The sequence below is a fragment of the Oryx dammah genome, unplaced genomic scaffold, assembly GCF_014754425.2.
Source record: "Oryx dammah isolate SB20612 unplaced genomic scaffold, SCBI_Odam_1.1 HiC_scaffold_12, whole genome shotgun sequence".
Classification (NCBI taxonomy): Eukaryota; Metazoa; Chordata; class Mammalia; order Artiodactyla; family Bovidae; genus Oryx; species Oryx dammah.
The window spans coordinates 43,955,108-43,976,765 of record NW_024070196.1 but is presented as its reverse complement, the minus strand read 5'-3'; the positions used below and the strand labels follow the sequence as shown (position 1 = coordinate 43,976,765).

Below are 21,658 nucleotides of genomic sequence, written 5' to 3'. Positions count from 1 at the left end.
CACTGGAGAGAGAACAGCACTGACAACATCAGAGGCAGGAAACAGGGAGGAGAGGGGGAGCTAGAGAGGCCAAGAATGCAGGCCAAAATGGAGAAGAACAGATTGATTAGGCTGCTGGTTGTGAAAAAAATCCAATTTTGTGCCCAGTGCAGCTCCCACAATGCCCTTTGTGAAGAGGCATCTCTGAATTCAGGCTGAAAATGCAAAATAATATTAAGTATGATAACACTGTAAGCCTATCATGCCTTCAGTTCAGTCGCTCAGTCGTGTCCGACTCTTTGCGACCCCATGAATCACAGCACGCCAGGCCTCCCTGTCCATCACCAACTCCCGGAGTTCACTCAGACTCACGTCCATCGAGTCAGTGATGCCATCCAGCCATCTCATCCTCGGTCGTCCCCTTCTCCCCCTGCCCCCAATCCCTCCCAGCATCAGAGTCTTTTCCAATGAGTCAACTCTTCGCATGAGGTGGCCAAAGTACTGGAGTTTCAGCTTTAGCATCATGCCTTAGCACTGTATAATTTCATAAGCAATATTATCATGCCTCATTTAAATAAAAAGGAAATTGAGGCTTAGGTGGAGTAAGGGACATGCCATAAGTCATATCAACCATGAAGCAGAGCTGAGATTCAAAACTATCTCTGTCTTTTTTTAAATTATTTTTTGCTGTGCTGGGTCTTCTTTGCTGCATGGGGATTTCTCTAGTTGTGGCAAATGGGGCCTACTATATAGCTGTGCTGCTAGGGCTTCTCCTTGCAGGGGCTTCTCGTCACCAAGCATGGGCTCCAGGGCTCCAGAGCACAAGCTCAGTAGTTGTGGTGTGCTGGCTTAGTTGCTCCCTAGCATGTGGAGTCTCCTCGGACCAGGGATCAAAGCCGTGTCTCCTGCACTGGCAGGTGGATTCTTCACCGCTGAGCCATCAGCGAAGCCCTGTCTATCTTCAGTTCTACACTGCATTACCAGGTGGGACACAAGGTCAATCAATGATCAGGCCTTTGTACAAAAAAGAAACATCTGACTGTAAGTACTGTATGGAGTTTTAAAGCAATGGACTTATTTGATAATTTTATTAATCAAGGAGTGTGTGTGTGTGTGTGTGTATGTGTCTGTGTGTTAGTCCCTCAGTCATGTCTGACTCCATGCAGCCCCATGGACTATAGCCCTCCAGGCTCCTCTGTCCATGGAATTCTCTAGGCAAGAATACTGGAATGAGTTGCCATTCCCTTCTCCAGGGGATCTTGTGACCCAGGGATCGAACCCAGGTCTCCTGCATTGCAGGTGGGTCCTTTACCATTTGAGCCACCAGGGAAGCCCCAATCAAGGATTGCTGCTGCTAAGTCGCTTCAGTCGTGTCCGACTCTGACCCCACAGACGGCAGCCCATTGGGCTCCGCCATCCCTGGGATTCTCCAGGCAAGAACACTGGAGTGGGTTGCCATTTCCTTCTCCAATGCATGAAAGTGAAAAGTGAAAGGGAAGTCGCTCAGTCATGTCCGACTCTTAGCGACCCCATGGACGGCAGCCTACCAGGCTCCTCCGTCCATGGGAGTTTCCAGGCAAGAGTACTGGAGTGGGATGCCATTGCCTTCTCCGAATCAAGGATTAAGTATTATTAAGCTATATAGTGCCTTGGTATACAACCAGCTTGGGCTTCCCAGGTGGTGCTAGTGGTAAAGAACCCACCTGCCAGTACAGGAGATGTAATAGACGTGGGTTTGATCCCTGGGTTGGAAAGATCCCCTGGAGGAGGGTGTGGCAACCCACTCCCATATTCTTGCCTGGAGAATCCCCTGGACAGAGGAGCCTGTCAGGCTACAGACACCATAGGGTTGCAAAGAGTGGAACACAACTGAAGCGACTTAGCGTACACATGCAACTAACTTATCCTCATTACTCCCCAGGTGGCAGCAGACAGGATGAGGCTGTGGCTTCCTCAGCTGGGAACCTGGAAAGACCTCTGCTGTCATGGTGTTCCCTATTCTGCCCTCTTCTCTGATGTGACCTCCCTCTGATGTGACCCTTTCCACATGCACCCTGAGGTGTTTTGTTTGTACTCTCCAACTTCTGTGTGTTGCTCTTCTTTCCTGAACTTGCTTTCCTCTTAGATTGCCTTCATTATACTTGATTCACACTCAAGACCCACTTTTCACATTTCTCTCCATCTGCCTCAAAGTCTCTGCCTTCGTCAATGCTACAGTCTTCTCTCAGGATGTTGGACCGCTAGGGAACCTCGCTGTCCCCTCATCTTCTGGTTGTACTGTGCACAACTTTCCTGGTCTCAAATATCTTCGCCCACTCTGCCCACCCTGACTACATGGCTGTGCTGGCCAGGTCCTGCTCATTGCTGAGGTGTTAAGGTTGGAGCTGTCCACACAACTCACCCCTCCAGAGATTCTCACTGCCAGGAAGAAGTAGTCCACTTCAGGGTGAGGAACAACAGTGACTGCGACATGTTGGACATCTCAGTGAGGCAAGGGGACATGCAGAGTCAAGGATGAAATGACAGGAAGCTGTCTGTGAGGGGAAGCTGACTAGGGCGGCATGGGCAGCCCCTCTATCGAGGGGCAAATTGACACGATCGTTGACGGAAGCAAACACATATCAACCAGAGTCCCAGGGGGAGATCTGTTTGGACTACTTTAGACCAGTCTGAACTGACTTATACCAGTCTGGTCCAGTTTAGACTGGTTTGATCTGGATTAGGCTGGTTTGATCTGACTTAGACCAATTTCGATTTTAGGCTGGTTTGAACTGGCTTAGATCGGTTTAGTTCAGTTTAGACTAGCTTATATCAGCTGTGACTACTTTAAATTTATGCAATGCAGCTAACCTCTGGGATGCAGCAAAACATTTCTAAGTAAAAAGTTTATAGCAATACAGTCCTGCTTCAAGGAAAAAGAAAAATCTCACACAAACTACCCTTACACCTAAAGCAACAAGACAAAGAAGAACAAACAAAACCCAAAGCTAATAGAAGGAAATAAATCATAAAGATCAGAGCAAAAATAAATGAAATAGAAATAAAGTGATAGCAAATATCAAATCAAATAAAAGCTTGTTTATTGAGAAGATAAACAAAATTGATAAACTTTTAGTAAGACTCATCCATAAAAAAGAGAGAGGACTCAAGTCAATAAAATTAGAAATGAAAAAGAAGTTAAACTGACATTGCAGAAATACAATGGATCATAAAAGAATACTATAAGCAATCACACACCTATAAAATGGACAACTTGGAAGCAATGGACAAATTCTTAGCAAAGTACAACCTTCCAAAACTGAATCAGGAAGAAATAGAAAATATGAACAGACAGATCACAAGGAACAAAATTAAAACTTGTGAATTATTTAATCACAACTAGTTATTAAAATCTTCCAGGGCTTGATAGCCTCACAGAGATGAGCTAACATCTATTTTTCTCAAACTCAAAAAACTGCAGAGGGAGGAACACTCCTAAGCTCATTCTATGAGGCTACCATCACCCTGAAATCAAAATCAGACAAAGATATCACCAAAAAACAACAAAAAAATTATAGGCCAATATCTCTGATTAACATATATGCAAAAATCCTCAGCAAAATACTAGCAAACAGAATCCAACAACACATTAAAAGGATTTTACACCACCAAGTGGGATTTACCCCAGGTATGCAAAGGTTTCTCAATGTACACAAATCAATCAATCAATGTGATCCACCACATCAACAAATTGAAGAATAAAAATCATATGATCGTTTCAGTAGCTGCAGAAAAAGCTTTTGAGGAAATTCAACATCCATTTATGATTTAAAAAAACCTCCAGAAAATGGGCATAGAGGGAATCTAATTTTACATAATAAAGACATTATTAAATTTTGGATATTAAATTAACTATTGGTTTACTAGTTTTTGAGAATTTTTGCATCTGTATTTTAAGGAATTAGTCTGTTCTTGTCATGTCTTCCTTTTTTTCCCAGAAAGTAATACTAGCTTTGTAGGATGAGTTGGGATCTGTTCCTTTCTTTTCTAACTTTTAAAAGTTAATGTTTAAAGAAGAATTAACACCAATCCTTCTCAACCTTTTCTAAAGAAATTGAGGGGGAAGGAACACATTCTAATTCATTCTATGAGGCCAGTATTACACTGATACCAAAGACCTACAAGGAAAGAAAACTACAGACCAATATTCCTCATGGATATAGATGCAAAAATCCTCAATAAAATACCAGAAAACTAAATCCAACAGCATATTATAAGGATCATACACCATGACCAAGTGGGAATTATTCTAAAAATGCAAGTGATTTGAGAATGAAAATTAGTCAGTACAATGTGCACATTAATAGCATCCAGGGTAAAAAGCGCATGATTATCTCAATTGATGCAGAAAAAATTTTTCTTACAAAATCCAACATTCTTTCACGATAACAATCAGAGAAGCAGTAAAAGGCAGGAACTTTCCTTTCCCGACATGATAAAAGGCATTTATGAAGAAGCCACACCTAATATCACACTCAATGGTGAAACAGTGAAAGTTTTTCCCCTTGCATCAGGAAGAAGACCCGGATGCCTTCTATCACCACTGCCATCCACATTGTGTTGGAAGTTCTAGCCTGAAAGATCAGACAATAAAAATAAAAGGCCTCCAAGTCAGAAAAGAAGAAAAGTCTGTTTGTAGATGATAGGGTCTTTTTTAAAACTTTTTATTGTGTACTGGGGTATAGCCAATTACCAATGTTGTGATAGTTTCAGGTGAACAGCAAAGGGACTCAGGATCCATTCTCCCCTAAACTCCCCTCCCATCCAGGCTGCCACATAACATTGAGCAGAGTTCCCTGTGCTATACAGTTGGTCCTTGTTGGTTATCCATTTTAAAATAGGATCTTATATACAAAAAATACCAAAGAATCCACAAGAAAACTAGTAGAATAAATGAGTTCAGCAAATTTTCAGGATAGAAGATCAACCCACAAAAATCAGTTGTGTTTCTACACACCATCAAGGAACAATTAAGAAAATAAGAAAATCATTCTCTTAAAGTAGCATCCAAAAAAATTACACAGGAATAGATTTAACCAGGAAGTGAAAGAGTTTTAAAAATGACAAAATATTGCTTAAAGGAATGAAAGAAAATGTAGATAAGTGGAATGACATCCCATGTTCATGCATTGGAAAACTTAATATTGCTAAGATACTACTCAGAGCAAACTAGATTCAACGCAATCGCTATCAAGATTACAATGGTCTTTTCTGCAGAAATGGTACCACTGATCCTTAAATCCATATGGTATTGCAAGGGGCACTGAATAACCAAAACAATATTGAGAATGAAGAACAAAGTTGGAGGATTCACATTTTCCAGTTTTCCTATAAAGCTATAGTTATCAAAACAATGTGGTGCTGGCATAAGGACGTACAGGTAGAACAATGGGATAGAATAGACAGAAAAACCAGGATAAATTCTATGCCTATCAGTTCAGTTCAGTCGCTCAGTCGTGTCCGACTCTTTGTGATCCCATGGACCACAGCACGCCAGTATTCCCTGTCCATCACCAACTCCCGGAGCTTGCTCAAACTCATGTCCATTGAGTCAGTGATGCCATCCAAGCATCTCATCCTCTATCGTCCCCTTCTCTTCCTGCCTTCAATCGTTGTCTTCAATCCTCCTGTCTTTAATCAATTGTCTATGTCTATAGACAATTGATTTTCCACACAGGTGCTAGACTCTCAGTAGGTAAGGAATAGTTTCTTTAACAAATGGTGCAGGAACAACTGGATATTCACATGCAGAAGAATGAAGTTGGAGCCCCTAGCTCACACTGTATGCAAAAGTTAACTCAAAATGGATCAATAACCTAAATATAATGTCTAAAATCATAAAACTCTTAGAAGAAAAGAGGGGCAAAATTTCACGACCTTGCATTTGGCAATGGATTCTTAGAAATGACTTCAAAAGCAAAAGAAACAAAAGAAAAAAAAAGGATGAATTGGACTTCATCAAAATTAAAGACTTTTGTACATCAAAGGTCATCATCAATAAAGTGAAAAGTCAGTTAATAATGGGAGAAAATATTTGAAAATCATATATCTGATAGGGGTCTACTATCCAGAATACATAAGGAATTCTTACAACTGAATAATGAAAAGGCAATCCAACGGAAAAATGGGCAAGGGACTTGAACAGACATTAATCCAAATAAATTATATAATTTCACCCAGTAGGATGGCAATTCAAAGTGAGTGAAAAATAACAAGTGTTTACAAGAATGTGCAGAAATTGGAATCCTTGTATATTGCTAACTGGAATGTAAAATGGCCCAGCTGTTTGGGAGACATTTGTGGTTCTTTAAAAAAGTTAAATACAGAACAGAATTACCATGAAAAAAGAAATTCCACTCCTAAGTATATATGCCAAAGAACTGAATGTAGGTGTTCAAATACTTGTACACAGATGTTCATAGCAGCACTAGTCATACTAGACAAAATATAAAATACAAAAACTCAAACCTCTATTGGTGGGTGAATAGATAAATTGTGGAATACCCATACAATACAGTATTATTTTGCAATAAAAGGGAATGGAGTGCTGGCACATGCTACAACCCAGATGGACTTTGAACTCATTATGCTAATGAAAGAAGTCAGACACAAAAAAGGCAAAGATTCTGAGTCCATTACTTGAAATATCCAAAACAGGTAAATCCTAGAGAGACAAGGTATATTGGTGGTTGCCAGTATGTGGGAGGAGAGGGGAATAGGAAGTTCTTGTTAAGCATGGGTTTTATTTGGTGATGATGAAAATGTTTTGGACGGAGATGATGGTAGTTGCAAACTATTGTGAATGGACTAAATTTCAACAAATTGTTCATTAAAACGGTTAATTGAATGCTGCGTGAATTTCATCTCAAATGTGACATTTATCGTTTGTGAAACACTATGATATCTGAGATTTGTTCCAAACTAATGAAGTGAGGGTATTGATAAAAAAGTGAAAACAAAAACAAAGCACGACAGAGTTGGAAAAGGATAGAAACCTGGAGTGTCAAGTTATTGCCGAAATCCATGTGAGAAACGAGGCTGTGCGCTTGGATGGAGGAAGAGGCTAGAACCGAACAGCGCCGAGGTGTGTCTGTAGATAAAAGCAAGAAGACTGGGCAAAGAAAGAAATCCAAATTTTTATGTGAACCCTGGAGGCAGGGGTGTCTTTGCCGAGCTGCGGAGAACCGAGGGCGCGAATCAAGGGTTGCCCTTGGGAAATCATCTCCTTGTACACCTTAAACTCTACTTCACGTGCCAATTGTATCTCAGTAACATTTCGGAAAATATACATATATTTATTTTTAAAGAAATTGCTATTCGGGTTTAATGCGCGCTGCACATTCGACACCAGTGGAGAAGCCGAGGAGGCGGGCCATGCTCGGGCGGCTTCCTCCCGCGTCTTAAGTGTCTGATTTCCGAGGGACGCGAGGGCTTGGTCCGTCTCCACGCCCTCTCTGAGCGGTCTGGGGCCGAAGGCTGCCGCGACCCGGCGCTCTGCCGGCTCGGGGTCCCACCTGGTGACACCTGCCAGGTGCGCTGGGCGTCTCTGCCCCGCGCCCGGGCTGCTAGGGGACTGATCTGGGGCAGGGAGAGGCGGGTTAGGGCGGGGCGCACGAGGCCACGCCCAGGAGGCGGTGCGCGAGAGCCCCCCAGCCCTTGCTCCCAGCCCTAATCGAGCTCCGGGCCATGGCGGCCGCCGAGCCCAAGCCCCCAACGAGGGCGGCCGCGGCCCGACGCCTGGCCCGGAGCTGCTGGTCCGCGTTCTGGGACTACGAGACGCCCAAGGTGATCGTGGTGAAGAACCGGCGTTTGGGCATCGTGTACCGCGCGGTGCAGCTGCTCATCCTGCTCTATTTCGTGTGGTGGGTGCGCACGGGGCCGGGCGCGGGGAGGGGGCGCGTGGGGCGTCCGGCGGGAGGGGATGTCTGGCGGGTTCACGAGGGTGGGGAGTGCTCGCGGCTAAGGCTGCTCTGAAGTCCCAGGGTGGAGGGGCAGCTCCGGGCTGTGAGCAGGGAGAATGGGTCGCAGGGGGTGGAGAACGCGGGCTGGCCCCTCGGGCCCCCGCAGAGCCTACCCAGCCCTTGAGAGGCGGTGACGCAGCCTCGTTCCCGCCGGAGTCGAGCTCATTCGGCATGGGAGAGGTTCCAGTCCTGTCCCAGGATCGTCCCGAGAGTCGGCCCTGCCCGTCCGCACAGGTACGTGTTCATCGTGCAGAAGAGCTACCAGGACAGCGAAACGGGCCCCGAGAGCTCCGTTATCACCAAGGTCAAGGGCATCACCTTGTCCGAACACAAAGTGTGGGACGTGGAGGAGTACGTGAAACCACCAGAGGTGCGCAACCCGGGCCCCGCCCTGCACCCCGCGCACCCTGAGGGTAGGACTGATCGGTGGCCGAGCTGTCCCCGCCGGCCGACCGTCCCTTCTTTCTGAGCCCAGGGAGGCAGCGTGTTCAGCATCATCACCAGGATTGAGGTCACCCCTTTCCAGACCCTCGGAACATGTGCCGAGGTGAGGCTGCGTCGAAAGCAGAGCTGGGATGGGAGGGGCCCTGCCTGGTCAGCTGCGCGTGTCCGGCTCCTGAGCAAGCGGTCTCCTCCCTAGAGTATGAGGGTCAGCAACGCCACCTGCGACTCGGACGAGGACTGTGTGGCTGGGCAGCTGGACATGCTGGGAAACGGTCAGTGTGCGCCAACTGGGGGTGGGGGCGAGCCGCGCCCCTCGCCACCTGAGCGCGCATCTGCCCCGCAGGCCTGCGGACTGGGCGCTGTGTACCTTATTACCACGGGTCCTCCAAGACCTGCGAGGTGTCGGCCTGGTGCCCGGTGGAAGACGGGGCCTCAGTCAGGTGCGCACGCCCAGTGACCCCACCCACCTGGGACCAAACTTCTTCGTTCCTTTCTCCTCACTGACCACGGGAGTCGGGATGTGTTGGGGGAGGGGAAAGGGAAGGACAGAGCAGCCGGGAGGCTGGGAGAGGCTTTGGAAGGGAAGGGAGACTAAACACGCCCAGTCTGCCTCCTCAGCCAATTTCTCGGTACGATGGCCCCCAATTTCACCATCCTCATCAAGAACAGCATCCACTACCCCAAATTCCAGTTCTCCAAGTAAGAGCCATTAGGGTGTGGTGACAAGGGGTGGGAGTTGCCTCTTGGAATGTGTTGTTGGGGGGTGCATGGCTTCTCAACATCTGATGCCAGTGGGCCTTGTCCTTAGGGGCAACATCGAGAACCGGAAGGGTGGCTACCTGAAGCACTGCACATTCCATGAGGTCTCTGACCTCTACTGCCCCATTTTCAAGCTGGGCTACATCGTGGAGCAGGCAGGGGAAAACTTCACAGAGCTGGCGCACACGGTGAGGGTGCCTGAGAGCGGGCAGGACAATTGTCTGGCCAGGTGCTGACTGTCACCTGCATACAAAGGGTCTCATTACAGAGCAGTCCCTTTTCAGTTTTGGCCAGCCCTGGCCCTGCTCAGGTAGAGGAAAGAGAAACAAGATCGGCTGACCCATCTGGGCATGTGGCTGCTGCTAAATTATTGACTCCTGGTCACAGATGGCTGCTGGCACCCCTTGTGCCTTGGAAGCAGGGCACTCAATAAGCCCCCCTCCCCAGTGAGTTGCCCTGAGCTGCCTGGGGTGCCCAGAATATGCACCCCATGGGCAACCTCAGTAGGACCCCAGGCCGTTGAAGGTACCCTGTGAGCCTGTCCTGACCCGTTTCTGTGTCCACTTCTGGGCAGGGTGGTGTCATCGGGGTCATTATCAACTGGGACTGTGACCTGGACCTTTCAGCGTCAGAGTGCAACCCCAAATACTCCTTCCGGAGGCTGGACCCCAAGCACATCCCAGCCTCATCTGGCTACAACTTCAGGTATCTTGGCCTTCGGATGCTGGCTCCTTGTCTGCCCTGGCTATGGAGGTCCAAGAACCAACCGGGTAGGTGCCCCAAGGCCCAGGGATGCCAGTAGTTGATGGTCTTGGAGCCACCCCATTGGGCAATGGGTGCACCCTGCTGTCATGCCTCCCAGCACTCTTGCACCTGGGTCATCCCATCCAAGGTACTGATGTGCTTCTGGGTCATTCTGCCCTGCTAAGTCACTTCAGTCGTGTCTGACTCTGTACGACCCCATGGACTACAGCTACCCAGGTTCCTCCATCCCTGGGATTTTCCAGGCAAGAGTACTGGAGTGGGTTGCCATTGCCTTCTCATTCTGCCCTAGGTTTGCCAAGTATTACAAAATAAATGGCAGCATTACCCGCACACTCATCAAAGCCTATGGGATCCGCATTGATGTCATCGTGCACGGACAGGTAGGCCAGCCCACCCTGCTTACATGGGATCCAGGCTGACCCAGTCTTGGTCTCCCCTACCACACCCCATGCCTCCCTTGGGCCCCACTCCTGACTATCTAAGGGAGTGCCTTTGCCCCCAGGCGGGGAAGTTCAGCCTGATTCCCACCATCATTAACCTGGCCACAGCGCTGACCTCCATTGGGGTGGTAAGAAAAGCACACTGGGGTTGGGGATGGGTGTGTGTGGGGCGAGATGGGGGCAGGTGCCAGGCCTTCATGCATCTATCTTGCTGGCCTCAGGGCTCTTTCCTGTGCGACTGGATCTTGCTAACATTCATGAACAAAAACAAGGTCTACAGCCATAAGAAATTTGACAAGGTGTGTACTCCAAGGCACTCCTCAGGCAGCTGGCCTGTGACCCTGGCCCTTGTCTTGGGCCAGGCCCCTCCCCCACCCTATCCCAGCTCTCCAGACCCAGGCCAGGCTGGCCAACTGCAGGGTGAGGGGCAGAGCCAGGCCCGGACTGTCCCACCCCCATGGCCTTGCCCCACCTCTGCCCCATCTGAGCAGATGGTGGATGCTCCCGAGCAGGGTGCGGGACCAGGGCTTTGTACCTCCGAGCCTTCCCAACAGGACTGCGTGCTCACAGACGCCCGAGGTTTGGCCCAGCTCTGAGCCTACTTCCACCTTCTGCCACACTGCACTTAAGGCCCTGGGCGTGTCAGGGACCCCTGACATCTGAGGCCCCAGCACAGCCCCTGGCTCTCCAGGGCAGCACAGCTGGGACCATGGACATGGGCCCTGCCCATACACCTCAGCAAAACCAGCAGCCAAAGGGTCCCCATGCAGCTAGACCGTGGGGTGACATGAATGGGATGACGACTCCTGCTCCAGCTTAGCCCCCAACTGTAGGGGCAAGTCCCCACCTCCTCCCTAGCTGCCTTCCTCCCAGGCTCTTTGCTCCTTCCTGCCCGCCCACCCAGCCCTACCCAGCCCTTCTGCTTGCCTCACAGCTAAGAAATCACACACATCCACTGTCCAATAAAACTGTGACCAGAACTTTCTAGCCTCATCTTTGGGGGAGAAGCAGCTTGAGGCTCTTGACAAACACACCATGGCAGGTCTGCACATGGTGGGCGGTGCGTGTGCTTGGTCCCATCTTCCCCCCAGCCAGCCTGGATGCAGTGTGTGGATCATCTGCTGCCCCCAAATCCAGTCTCATGGGGGGACCAGTGGTGGGGGACACGCAGGCTGAGTGCATCCCAACAGCTGTCCTTCAGCTTCCTGTAGGCATCACCCCAGACCCCAAACCTCAAAATAGTGGGGGGAAAGGGTGGTACCTCTAGAGGAGGAAGAAAGCCAGGAGGCGGGCAATGGGAACTGTTCCCAAGGAAAACAAAAGCTTAGGCTCACACCAAAATGCCCACCCAGAACCCGAGGCTCTATTTAACATGGGGATGGGGATCAGGAGTGGACATAGCAGCAGGGCGAGGTTGGAGCAGCCGGCATCAGCCGGATCAGGCCTATGAATAATCTGGTTATGTCCTTGGATGCTACAATGGTCACTCCACTCAGCAGCTCTGACACAACTTGGCCAGATGGCGGTTTCAGTTTCCCCAGCAACAGCAATGACCAGTGCACAGGTCTGAGGAGGCACAGTGCCTCCCACAGATCATTTCACCATGACCCTGTCACAACCAAGGTCAGAGCTGGTCTTCCCACCTGCTGACTGGACCAGCACCACTCACTGGAGCCAGCAACCCTCCAAGAAGCCCCCCTCACCCCTGCAGATCTTCTGTGCCTGTGATGTCAGCTCCATGGGCCACTCAGATGCTCAGAGATCCAGCTCTAGTTTTAGAGAAACTGGCTTTTCTAGTTGGGGTTGGGCTGTAGCTCAAGAATTCAGGCCAGGGGCTCAGGTTTCCCATCCCCCACCATGAGAGTGACCCTGGGACCTCCACCACTCCCAAATACTCCCAGGCCCAAAGCTGGCCTTTGAGGGAACCACTGGGAGCTGTGGTGCCCCACCCTGCTGCAGGGAGAGGGTGAGCCACACAGCCCCAGCTCCTCACTCCTCCGTGCTCCCCTGGGACTTCTCTGGCTCCGTTTCCAGGAAGCCTGGTTAGTCCTCCTCCCCCACCCAGCCCTAATTTGATTTGATCTCCATCTGGGGGCTGCCAGGCGCCATCACCTTCCAAGCAGAGTCAAGTTTCCTGCAGTCACTGGACCTGGACATGCCAGTGGGCAACAGCAGTACCCCGCTGACAAACCTAGCTGGACAGACGTCAGTTACTATCCTTCCTTCCAGATACCCAGGCGCGAGCACGCGCGCACACACACACACAGTAAAGACTAAGGAAATGTAGAGGTCAAAGTGTAAATTAGGTAACAGGGACAAATCTACACCAGGCTCCAGAGCCAACAGTGCGGCTTCTACTGTCCACCCGTTTGGGTTTCTGAGTTTATGATTTACATTTACTGTGCTTGCTGCCTTGCCAGCCTGACTGGTTTTCTGCTTTCAGTCGCATTTAGTTAAAAATGAGGTGCAGGCAGGCAGTCTTATGTTCTGGGGTTGCTAGAGGAACAGAGGAAGCAACTCCTGCTCAGCAGAGGGTTCCCCGGGCTGCTGGCAGGCAGACTCTCCAACCCAGCTCTGTCCTGGAGGGGAAAACAGCATGGGCCACATCCCTGTGAAGCAACAGGGCCCTGAACAAGCTGATGGTGTCACCTTTTAAAGGCGGCACAGGCCAAGGACCCTTTGCCTCAGGCAGTCAGAGGTCTCGGACTGACCTGAGGTTTAGGCAAGAACACAGTGGCCTCCATCCTGATAGCATTTCTGTTGCCCTTTTCTCCGTCCTCTTCCCCCACCGCTCAGAGCTGAAGCAAAGAACCTTGTGTTGCCCATGAAGAAATACTTTTCGAGAATCCAGGTGCTGAATATGATGTCAGAGTCTGCGATAATGGTGTGCCTCATCCCCTCTGGGGCCCCAGGCCTCCTGCTGCGGTGGTCCCCTCACTGCAGGTGCAGAGGGAGAGGTGCTGGGCCCCTCTGTGGCTGAGCCCCAGTCTGAGCCCCGCCCCTACCCAGCCTTTGTGCCCCCAGCCCAGTCTCGCTGCTATTGACGAGGTGACTGCGCCATATACAAACAGCCCAGCAGACCTCACTCTGACCCTGAGTCTCCAGACAGAGGAGCCCAAGCCCCAGAACTCAGTGAATGAGAGACGCCCAGGTGACCGCGGGTTCAGTCAGGATCCCTGGGACACGGCCCACAAGCTGCCAGCGCGGAGTGTAGGACAGCACTACTCCTGGAAGCTGGGGCTGCACACTCCACCCAGGTGCCCCTTCCAGCCCTCTTCAGGGTCTCAGCTCAAACAGAGGACCTCCGAGGGTACCTCAGGGCAGCAAAGGAGTGGGCAGGAAGGGCTGGGGCTACAGCAAGGGGCCGTGCAGCAGCAGCAGAGTGTGTTCATCCAGTGAGAAACCAGCCCTGGGACCCCCTCTCTAGAGACGCTTCCTGGGCCTAAAGAGGGCTGCCCTGCTCGAGGCAGGGAACCCCAGAGAGCCGGGAAGTGAAGCCACTTCTTGCTCTGACTGGTTCACGCTTCTGGGCTGTGTGACCTGCTCCCCTAGGGCCACCCTCCTGGGTGCCCGTCTTGGGTGTGGGACATAGGAGCAGAGAACAGGGACACTGCCCAGACTGCTAATGGCCCACTTGGGGGTTCTGAAGCTGCAGCCAATCCAGGGTCTCCTTGAGGTATGACATGCCATAGTGCTGGGCGATATTCCGGAAGATTCCAATCTGTTCCATGAAGACCTACAGAAATGACCAGTCATAGTGAGACCTAGTCCCAGAGGAGGCACAGGGAGGCAAGGCCAAGGCTCAGAGAGGACAAATGGCCCGGGGTGGGGGAGGGAGGAGAGGGGTGGGCGGCAAGGTTGGCTGTCCATTGGAGCCCCCACCTTAGTGTGGATGGTGAGGGAGAAGCCCCCCGCACAGCTGCAGTACACGGCCATGTTGGTCTCCTTCACACCCCGGCACTTCAGGCAGACCTGCAAGGAGAAGCGGCCCCCGTCACAGCCTCCCCGCCCCAGGCCAGAGCCGGCCAGTTACTTGGCATCAGACAGGCTTTTCACCTCAATTACAAATAAAATCTGAGACTTGATATGGGCTTTATCCAAACATGCCAATTGCTTCCCAACACCCTCCCTGTGGACACCTCCCTTTGAGTCTGCGGTCCCCTATCCATCACACCAGGCACCAGCTGTTCCCTGCCTGAACCCCAACCCCTCCCTTGGGTCTTCACTCCCCCATCGAAGGCTGAAAGCTTCCCTCTTTCACACACACACTGCCTATCAGTTCTTTACTCTGACCATTACTTCCTTGTTTACTGTTTGTCTCCCTCTCCTAGAATAAAGGTCCATGAAGCCAGCAATCGGCCCCTGTAGGTGCCCAACAGATGCTGTAAGAAAGAGTCAGCTGGGCCCGTGGATGAGGCCTGACCCAAGAGGTATCACCTTGGAGGATCAGGCTACAACTTGAGACTTGTGCACACCTCTCATCTCCTATGGGTGCAAACTGCTTACTGATGAGGCCTTCACCTACTGGAGGGGTGGTCAGACTGGTTGCAGACCCAGCACTAGGCCTGCTGCTCACCAGGTCCTGCAGGGTAAAGGCCATCAGCTTCTTCTGTAGGGCTTCCACCAGGGCCATCTCAATGACTGATAAGTCATAGGCAACCTGACAGTTGGAGCAGAGCCACTGAGGCAGCACGGTCCCATCCTGGACAGACAGGGAAAGGGACAGGTCACCTTCCTTAGTCCCCAGTGCTGAGAAGGGAAGGAGGGATTCTCAAGAAGTGTGCCACCGCGGTCACAGCTCCAGGGCACACTCACATCTCCACTGTCATCACCCATGTGATTACCAGGACAAGGTTCTGGCATGTGGCAGCTGAGTGGCCTGAAAAAGGGTGCTTGTTTCTAATTCACATTAGAGTTGGTTGGGGGCCCTGCAGGAACCCCCGATCCACTGAGGCCTGGATATTCTGACTGTACCAGCAAGGGGCCTGAGGGAGTCGGCCCACCTGAGAGAAGGAGGGGTCTTTGCACAGGTCCAGGTCCCGGCAGAAGTTACAGTTGTGGCAGATGACCTCAGGGAGCACGTAGGAACGGCAGGGGTCTCGGAACTCGGCCTCCTCTGAGAACTCGCCTACGTCTACCAGGCGCAGCAGGTCTCGGTTTAGCTTGTTCACCTGGTTTGTGACGTTGGTGTCCAGAGACAGGACCTGCCGAGAACAGAGCCCATGTCAGGGACGGCTCCCAGCCCTCCCTGCAGCTATCTGGACCAGAAAACCCTGCAGCCAGTTCTTTAAGCTACAGTTTCTCACAAGTATCTCAACTCTTCCTTTTCCTGTTAGAAGCATCAGAGATAAGAAGTGCCTCCTGCCCACCAGTGATTCCCCAAGTTAGGGTCACAGGCATGGAGGCGCTGCCCCTAGGCCTCGGGGTGTCTGGGACACACCAAAGCACACTCTACCTGTCACCCCTAGGGACTCCTTCTTCCTCAATGACAGGCAGCCCCAAGTTCACCAGAGCTTTACCATCTCAAATGCAAAGGGGATGACTTCAGCCTTCCATGGTGGAGGGATTTCCAGGCCAGCCCAGAAAAGTCCCTGTAGCACATGTGTGTGTTAGAGCCCTCGGTGTGGACACGGGAGGTCTGGCTCCCACCATGGTGCTGGCAGAGCCATAGGGAGTCATCAAGCTTCCTGTCTGTAAATGAGAGGACAGGACCGACATCTTCCCCAGGCCTCTCCCAGCCCTAAAGCTCCTGTCCTAGCCTAGCACAATGCCAGGAACACAGAACCAAACACCACTTAGAAAACACGTCTCTGAGGGGAGTGTTTATGGTCAATGTGAAGCAAAGTGGGTGAATTTGAAAGTATATTTACAATGAGGATCAGTGGCCTATTGGAAAGTATTGTTTAAAATATATATACATGATACACATCACTTACATAGGGAGAACACTGGACTTAATCAAGAAACAAAAAAATTACAGTGAATTTACCAAACATGAAGGAAGAAGTAATATTGTTCTATAGACAGTATCTTCCAGAAAACATAAGAGGGAGAACACTTCTAACTTCACTTGGAAGGCCAGCATCATCTAGGTACCAACACCAGACAAAGACTGTGTAAGGTAACTACTGATTCTCATGTGTACAGACCCAAATATCCTCAACAAAATAAGGGCAAATTGAGCCCACTTTTATTTTGACCAAGTAGGACTTACCCCCAGAATGCAAGGCTGGATCAACACTAGAAAATCAGTGCAATTCACCATATCAACAGACTAACAAACAAAAACCAATATGATCATTTCAAATGAGGGAGAAAAAGTCCTTAACAAAATTCAGCAACCATCCTTGATTAAAACTCTCAGGATGGGACTTCTTTGACGGTCCAGTGGTTAAGACTCTGTGGTTCCAAAAACAGAAATATAGACCAATGGAACAAAATAGGAAGTCCAAAAATAAACCCATGCCCCTCTGAGTACCTTATTTTTGACAAAGGAGGCAAGAATATACAATGAGGCAAAGATAGCCTCTTCAGTAAGTGGTGCTAAGAAAACTGGACAGCTGCATGTAAAAGAATGAAATTAAAACACTTTCTAACACCATACACAAAGGTAAACTCAAAATGGATTAAAGACCTACATATAAGACCAGAAACTATAAAACTCTTACAGGAAAACAGGCAAGATACTCAATGACATAAAGTAGGATCCTCTAAGATCCACCTCCTAGAGTAATGGAAATAAAAGCAAAAGTAAACAAGGGGGACCTAATTAAAAGCTTTTGCAAAAAAAAAAAAAAAAAGCTTTTGCACAGCAAAGGAAACTATAAACAAGGTGAAAAGAACCCTCCAAATGGGAGAAAACAGCAAATGAAACAGCTGACAAAGGATTAATTTCCAAAATATACAAGCAGCTTATAGAACTCAATACCAGGAAACAAACAATCTAATCAAAAAGTGGGAAAAAGACCTAATAGACATTTCTCCAAAGAAGACATACAACATGAAAAGATGCTCCACATCACTCATTATTAGAGAACGCAAATCAAAACTACAATCAGATATGACCTCACACTGGTGAGAATGGCCATCATCAAAAAGTCTACAAACAATAAATGCTGGAGAGGGTGTGGAGAAAAGGGAACCCTCTTGCACTGTTGGTGGGAATGTAAATGGATACAGCCACTATGGAAGATGGTATGGAGATTCCTTAAAAAACTAGGAATAAAATCACCATATGACCCAGCAATCCTTCTCCTAGGCATACGCCCTGAGGAAATCAAAATTGAAAAAAGACACATGTACCCCAATCGCAGCACAATTTACAACAGGTAGAACATGGAAGCAACCTAGATGTCCATCAGCAGATGAAAGCATAAAGAAGTTGTGGTACAAATACACAATGGAATATCACTCAGCCATAAAAAGGAACACATCTGAGTCAGTTCTAATGAGGCGGATGAACCTAGAGCCTATCATACAGAGTGAATTAAGTTAGAAAGAGAAAGATAAATATTGTATACTAACGTGGGCTGTCTATGGGGTTGCACAGAGTCAGACATGACTGAAGTGACTTAGCAGCAGCAGCAGTAATGCCTATATATGGATCTAAAAAGATGGTTCCAAAGAATTTCTCTGCAGGGCAGCAATGAAGAAAGACACAGAGAACAGACTTATGGACAACTGGAGAGGGGAGGAGAGGGTGAGATGCATGGGGAGAGTAACATGGAAACTTACATTACCATATGTAAAATAGATAGCAAATGGGAATTTGCTGTATGGCTCAGGGAACTCAAACAGGGGCTCTGTATCAACCTAGAGGGGAGGGATGAGGAGGGAGATGGGAGGGAGGTTCCAGATGGAGGGGACATATGTATACCTATGGCTGATTCATGTTGAGGTTTGATGGAAAATAACAAAATTCTGTAAAGCAATTATCCTTCAATTAAAAAACAAATAAAAAATTTAAAAATCCATAAAAAAGAAAAAGACTCTGCTTCCACTGCAGGGGGCAGAGACTGGATCCCTGGTCGGGGAACTAAGTACCACATGCTGCAAGATGCGGCCAAAAAACAAACTCACTCTCAGGAAATGACCATTATCAAGGCACCAAGGAACTTTCTCAACCTGCTTCAGGGTGTCCCTTCAACAGTCTACAAAGGTTTTTTTTTTAATGGAAACTGATATACTGATTTGAAATTCGTAAGGAAGGCAAATTAAGTCAAAATAATTTGAAAAAAATAAAGATAAAGCATTCACACTACCTGGTTTTAAAACTTATTGATAAAGTTACAGAAATTAAGACAGTGTGGTGTTTTAGAATAGAGAGACATGTAAACCCAGAAACAGATGCATATACATATACAGCCAGTTAAGCTTTGAAAAAAGCACAAACATAATTAAATGGAGAAAGGCTAATTTTTAAACAAATAGTGATGGAATAATTGGATATGCTTATGCATAAATATGAAAGTGTTAGTCACTCAGTTGTGAGTGACACTTTGAGACCGCATGGACTATAGCCTGCCAGGCTCCTCAGTCCATGGGATTTCTCCAGGCAAAAATACTGGAGTGGGTTGCTATTTCCTTCTCCAGGGGATCTTCCCAACCCAGGGATCGAACACAGGTCTCCTGCATTGTAGGCAGACTCTTTACTGTCTGAGCCACTAGGGAAGCCTCAGTTTATAACATACACATTGTACAAAAATTAACTCAAAATGGAATGACTGAATATAAAACCTAAAACTATAAAAATTCTAGAAGAAAACATAAGTGAAAAGCTTTGTGACCTTGGTTTAACAAAGATTCTTAGATATGACATCAAAAGCTCAACCCTTAAAAAGTGAACGATTAGATCAAAATTAAGATCCATTGCTCATTGAAAAATACTGTCAAGGAAATTTTGAAAAGACAAGCCAAAGTCTGGGAAGAAATATTTGGAAATCACACATTTGACAAAAGACTTATATCCAGAATATATGAAGAACTCTCAAAATTCAACAATAAGAAAAATAACCCAATAACTGATTCACTTTGCTGTACACCTGAAACTAACACAACATTGTACATCAACTATACTCCAATAAAAATTATTTTTTAAAAAACAGTTCTTAATTATGGGCAAAAGATCTGAACATTTCACCAAAGACACAGAGCAAACAAACACATGAATAAAATCTCCACATCATCAGTATTATGGAAAGTGAGTGACTCAGTCATGTCCGACTCTTTGTGACTGCATGGTCCATGAATTCTCCAGGCCAGAATACTGGAGTGGGTAGCCTCTCCCTTCTCCAGGGGGTCTTCCCAACCCAGGGATCGAACCCAGGTCTCCCACATTGCAGGTGAATCCTTTACCAGCTGAACCACGAGGGAAGCCCAAGAATACTGGAGTGGGCAGCCTATCCCTTCTCCAGGGGATCTTCCTGACCCAGGAATCGAACCAGGGTCTCCTGCACTGCAGGCAGATTCTTTACCAACTGAGCTATCAGGGAAGCCCAAGTAGTATTAGGGAAATGCAAGTTAAAAACATGATGATATACCACTACACATCTATTTGGACAGATAAAACCTTGAAAATGAACAAAGTTCCAGTGGGGTGTGGAGCGGTTGGACTATAGTCAGTTACCATCGATGAGAATGCAAAACAGAGCCACTATACAAAACACGATATGACCCAGCAATTCCCCTGCTAGGTTTTTACTTGAGAGAAATGAAACTTATGTTCACACAAAAACCTATATGAGAATGTTTATAGTGGCTTCATTGACGGTCACCCATAAGCGCAAACAATCTGAATGTCCTTTAATCGGGGAGCTATGGTACTCCCATACAATGGAGCACTAGTCAGCAATGGAAAGGAACAAGCAACGACATGGAGGAACCCCAGGTGCATTTTGCTCAGTGAAGGAAATCAGACCTAAAAGGCTACATGACCAACCACTCCACTCATGTGACATTCTGGAAGAGGTTTCAACACAGGGACAGAAGACAGATGGGTGGTTCTAGGGATGCAGGCAAGAGGAGAGGCTGAGTCCCAAGGGGAAGCACATGGAAAAACTCTCAGGGGTGGAGAACGTTCTGTACTTGCTGTTGGTGGCCAGTTCACATATCCATATGTGAAAACACAAACAACTGCACTTCACAGAGAAAAAATTTTAAAGTAAATAAACATAGGGACATGGGGGCTTCCCTGGTGGCTCAGTGGGAAAGAATCTGCCTGCCAATGTAGTAGACACGGGTTCAATCCCTGATTCGGGAAGACCCCACATGCTCAAGAGCAGTAAGTCCATGAGCCACAACTACTGAGCCTGTGCTCTAGAGCCCAGGAGCTACAACAACTGAGCCTTCGGCCACAAGTACTGAAGGCTGTGTGCTCTAGAGCCTATGTTCTGCAATGAGAGAAGCTGCCATAAAGAGAAGCCTTTGCACCGCAATGAAGAATAGCCCCTGCTCACCTCAACTAGAGAAAGCCCAAAGAGCAATGAAGACTCAACACAGCCATAATACATAAAATTTTAAAAATAAAAAACAAACACAGAGACAGACAGATCAGCATGTACCAGGGGTGGGGAACTTTGGAGGATGCTGTACAACTCTGTATCCTGACTGTGGTGGTGAATACGTGACTGGCTGCCCCATGAGATGCACTCTAAAAATGGTGAATTTCACTGTATGTAAATTATACTTTAATAAAAATAGAACTTACAAATTCTGAAGTCTACCAAGGAGTTAAAGTGTTATATTAAGCCATTTCTTAACCACCATGAGAAGTCACTTGATCACTGTGAAACACAGAGTGCTGGAAGGTAACTTAATGGACAGTAAAGTCCTCTGTAAGGGGACGCCTGCCAGGTCTTTATCTGGTAACATTATCCCTCGTTTGAATCAGCCTACCTTTCCCAGAAGGCATTCAGCGTCCGGGCAAGCTCTCCTCTTAGGTTCCACAGCAGCCTGGATGCTGTGGGTGCCCTGTCCAGTTCCTGGTCTGGCCCACCGGCCTCACGTGACCCATAAGCTGGCTTTGCCGTCCCTCTGCTCAACTTTCACCAGCACCGCCCTGTCACCCCTCCTCCCAGGGGCTCTGTATCCTCTCTGCCCGGACTTCATTCTTCCATCAGATCCACCCACTGCCAGGGCCTCCCGGTCCTTGTGGTCTCAGCCCAGGACCCACCAGAGGTCCTTTTTCACCTGCCCCTGCCCTGAACTCACCCCTTGGCACCTGTGCTCTCTGAGCTCACCTGTGCCCTCCAGGGGATTGTGAGCTCTGTGAGG

General features: G+C 48.4%; 2 protein-coding genes across 3 annotated transcripts in view; one reads left to right on the top strand and one right to left on the bottom strand.

Moving 5' to 3' along the window:
- The first annotated feature begins 7,679 nt into the window (after positions 1 to 7,679).
- Positions 7,680 to 11,367, top strand: P2RX2 (purinergic receptor P2X 2). 2 transcript variants are annotated; one of them, XM_040251537.1, is made up of 12 exons: positions 7,680 to 7,880; positions 8,214 to 8,349; positions 8,455 to 8,526; positions 8,620 to 8,695; positions 8,767 to 8,863; positions 9,042 to 9,122; positions 9,232 to 9,370; positions 9,757 to 9,887; positions 10,237 to 10,327; positions 10,450 to 10,515; positions 10,609 to 10,686; positions 10,879 to 11,367. In XM_040251537.1, the coding sequence occupies exons 1-12, from the start codon at positions 7,705 to 7,707 to the stop codon at positions 10,981 to 10,983; spliced, it is 1,248 nt and encodes a 415-aa protein (XP_040107471.1). In that variant the 5' UTR covers positions 7,680 to 7,704; the 3' UTR covers positions 10,984 to 11,367. The 2 variants fall into 2 exon arrangements, with proteins under 2 accessions (XP_040107471.1, XP_040107470.1); XM_040251536.1 differs by having other exon boundaries at positions 10,609 to 11,351.
- A 1,287-nt stretch (positions 11,368 to 12,654) lies between these two features.
- Positions 12,655 to 21,658, bottom strand: part of POLE (DNA polymerase epsilon, catalytic subunit) — a 57,247-nt gene continuing 48,243 nt past the window's right edge. The window contains exons 46-49 of the mRNA XM_040251535.1: positions 15,391 to 15,591; positions 14,964 to 15,089; positions 14,270 to 14,359; positions 12,655 to 14,123 (exon numbers count right to left, since the gene is read on the bottom strand). Of these exons, the coding sequence (XP_040107469.1) occupies positions 14,010 to 14,123; positions 14,270 to 14,359; positions 14,964 to 15,089; positions 15,391 to 15,591 (531 nt within the window). The 3' untranslated portion in view covers positions 12,655 to 14,009. The remainder of the gene's footprint in view (positions 14,124 to 14,269; positions 14,360 to 14,963; positions 15,090 to 15,390; positions 15,592 to 21,658) is intronic.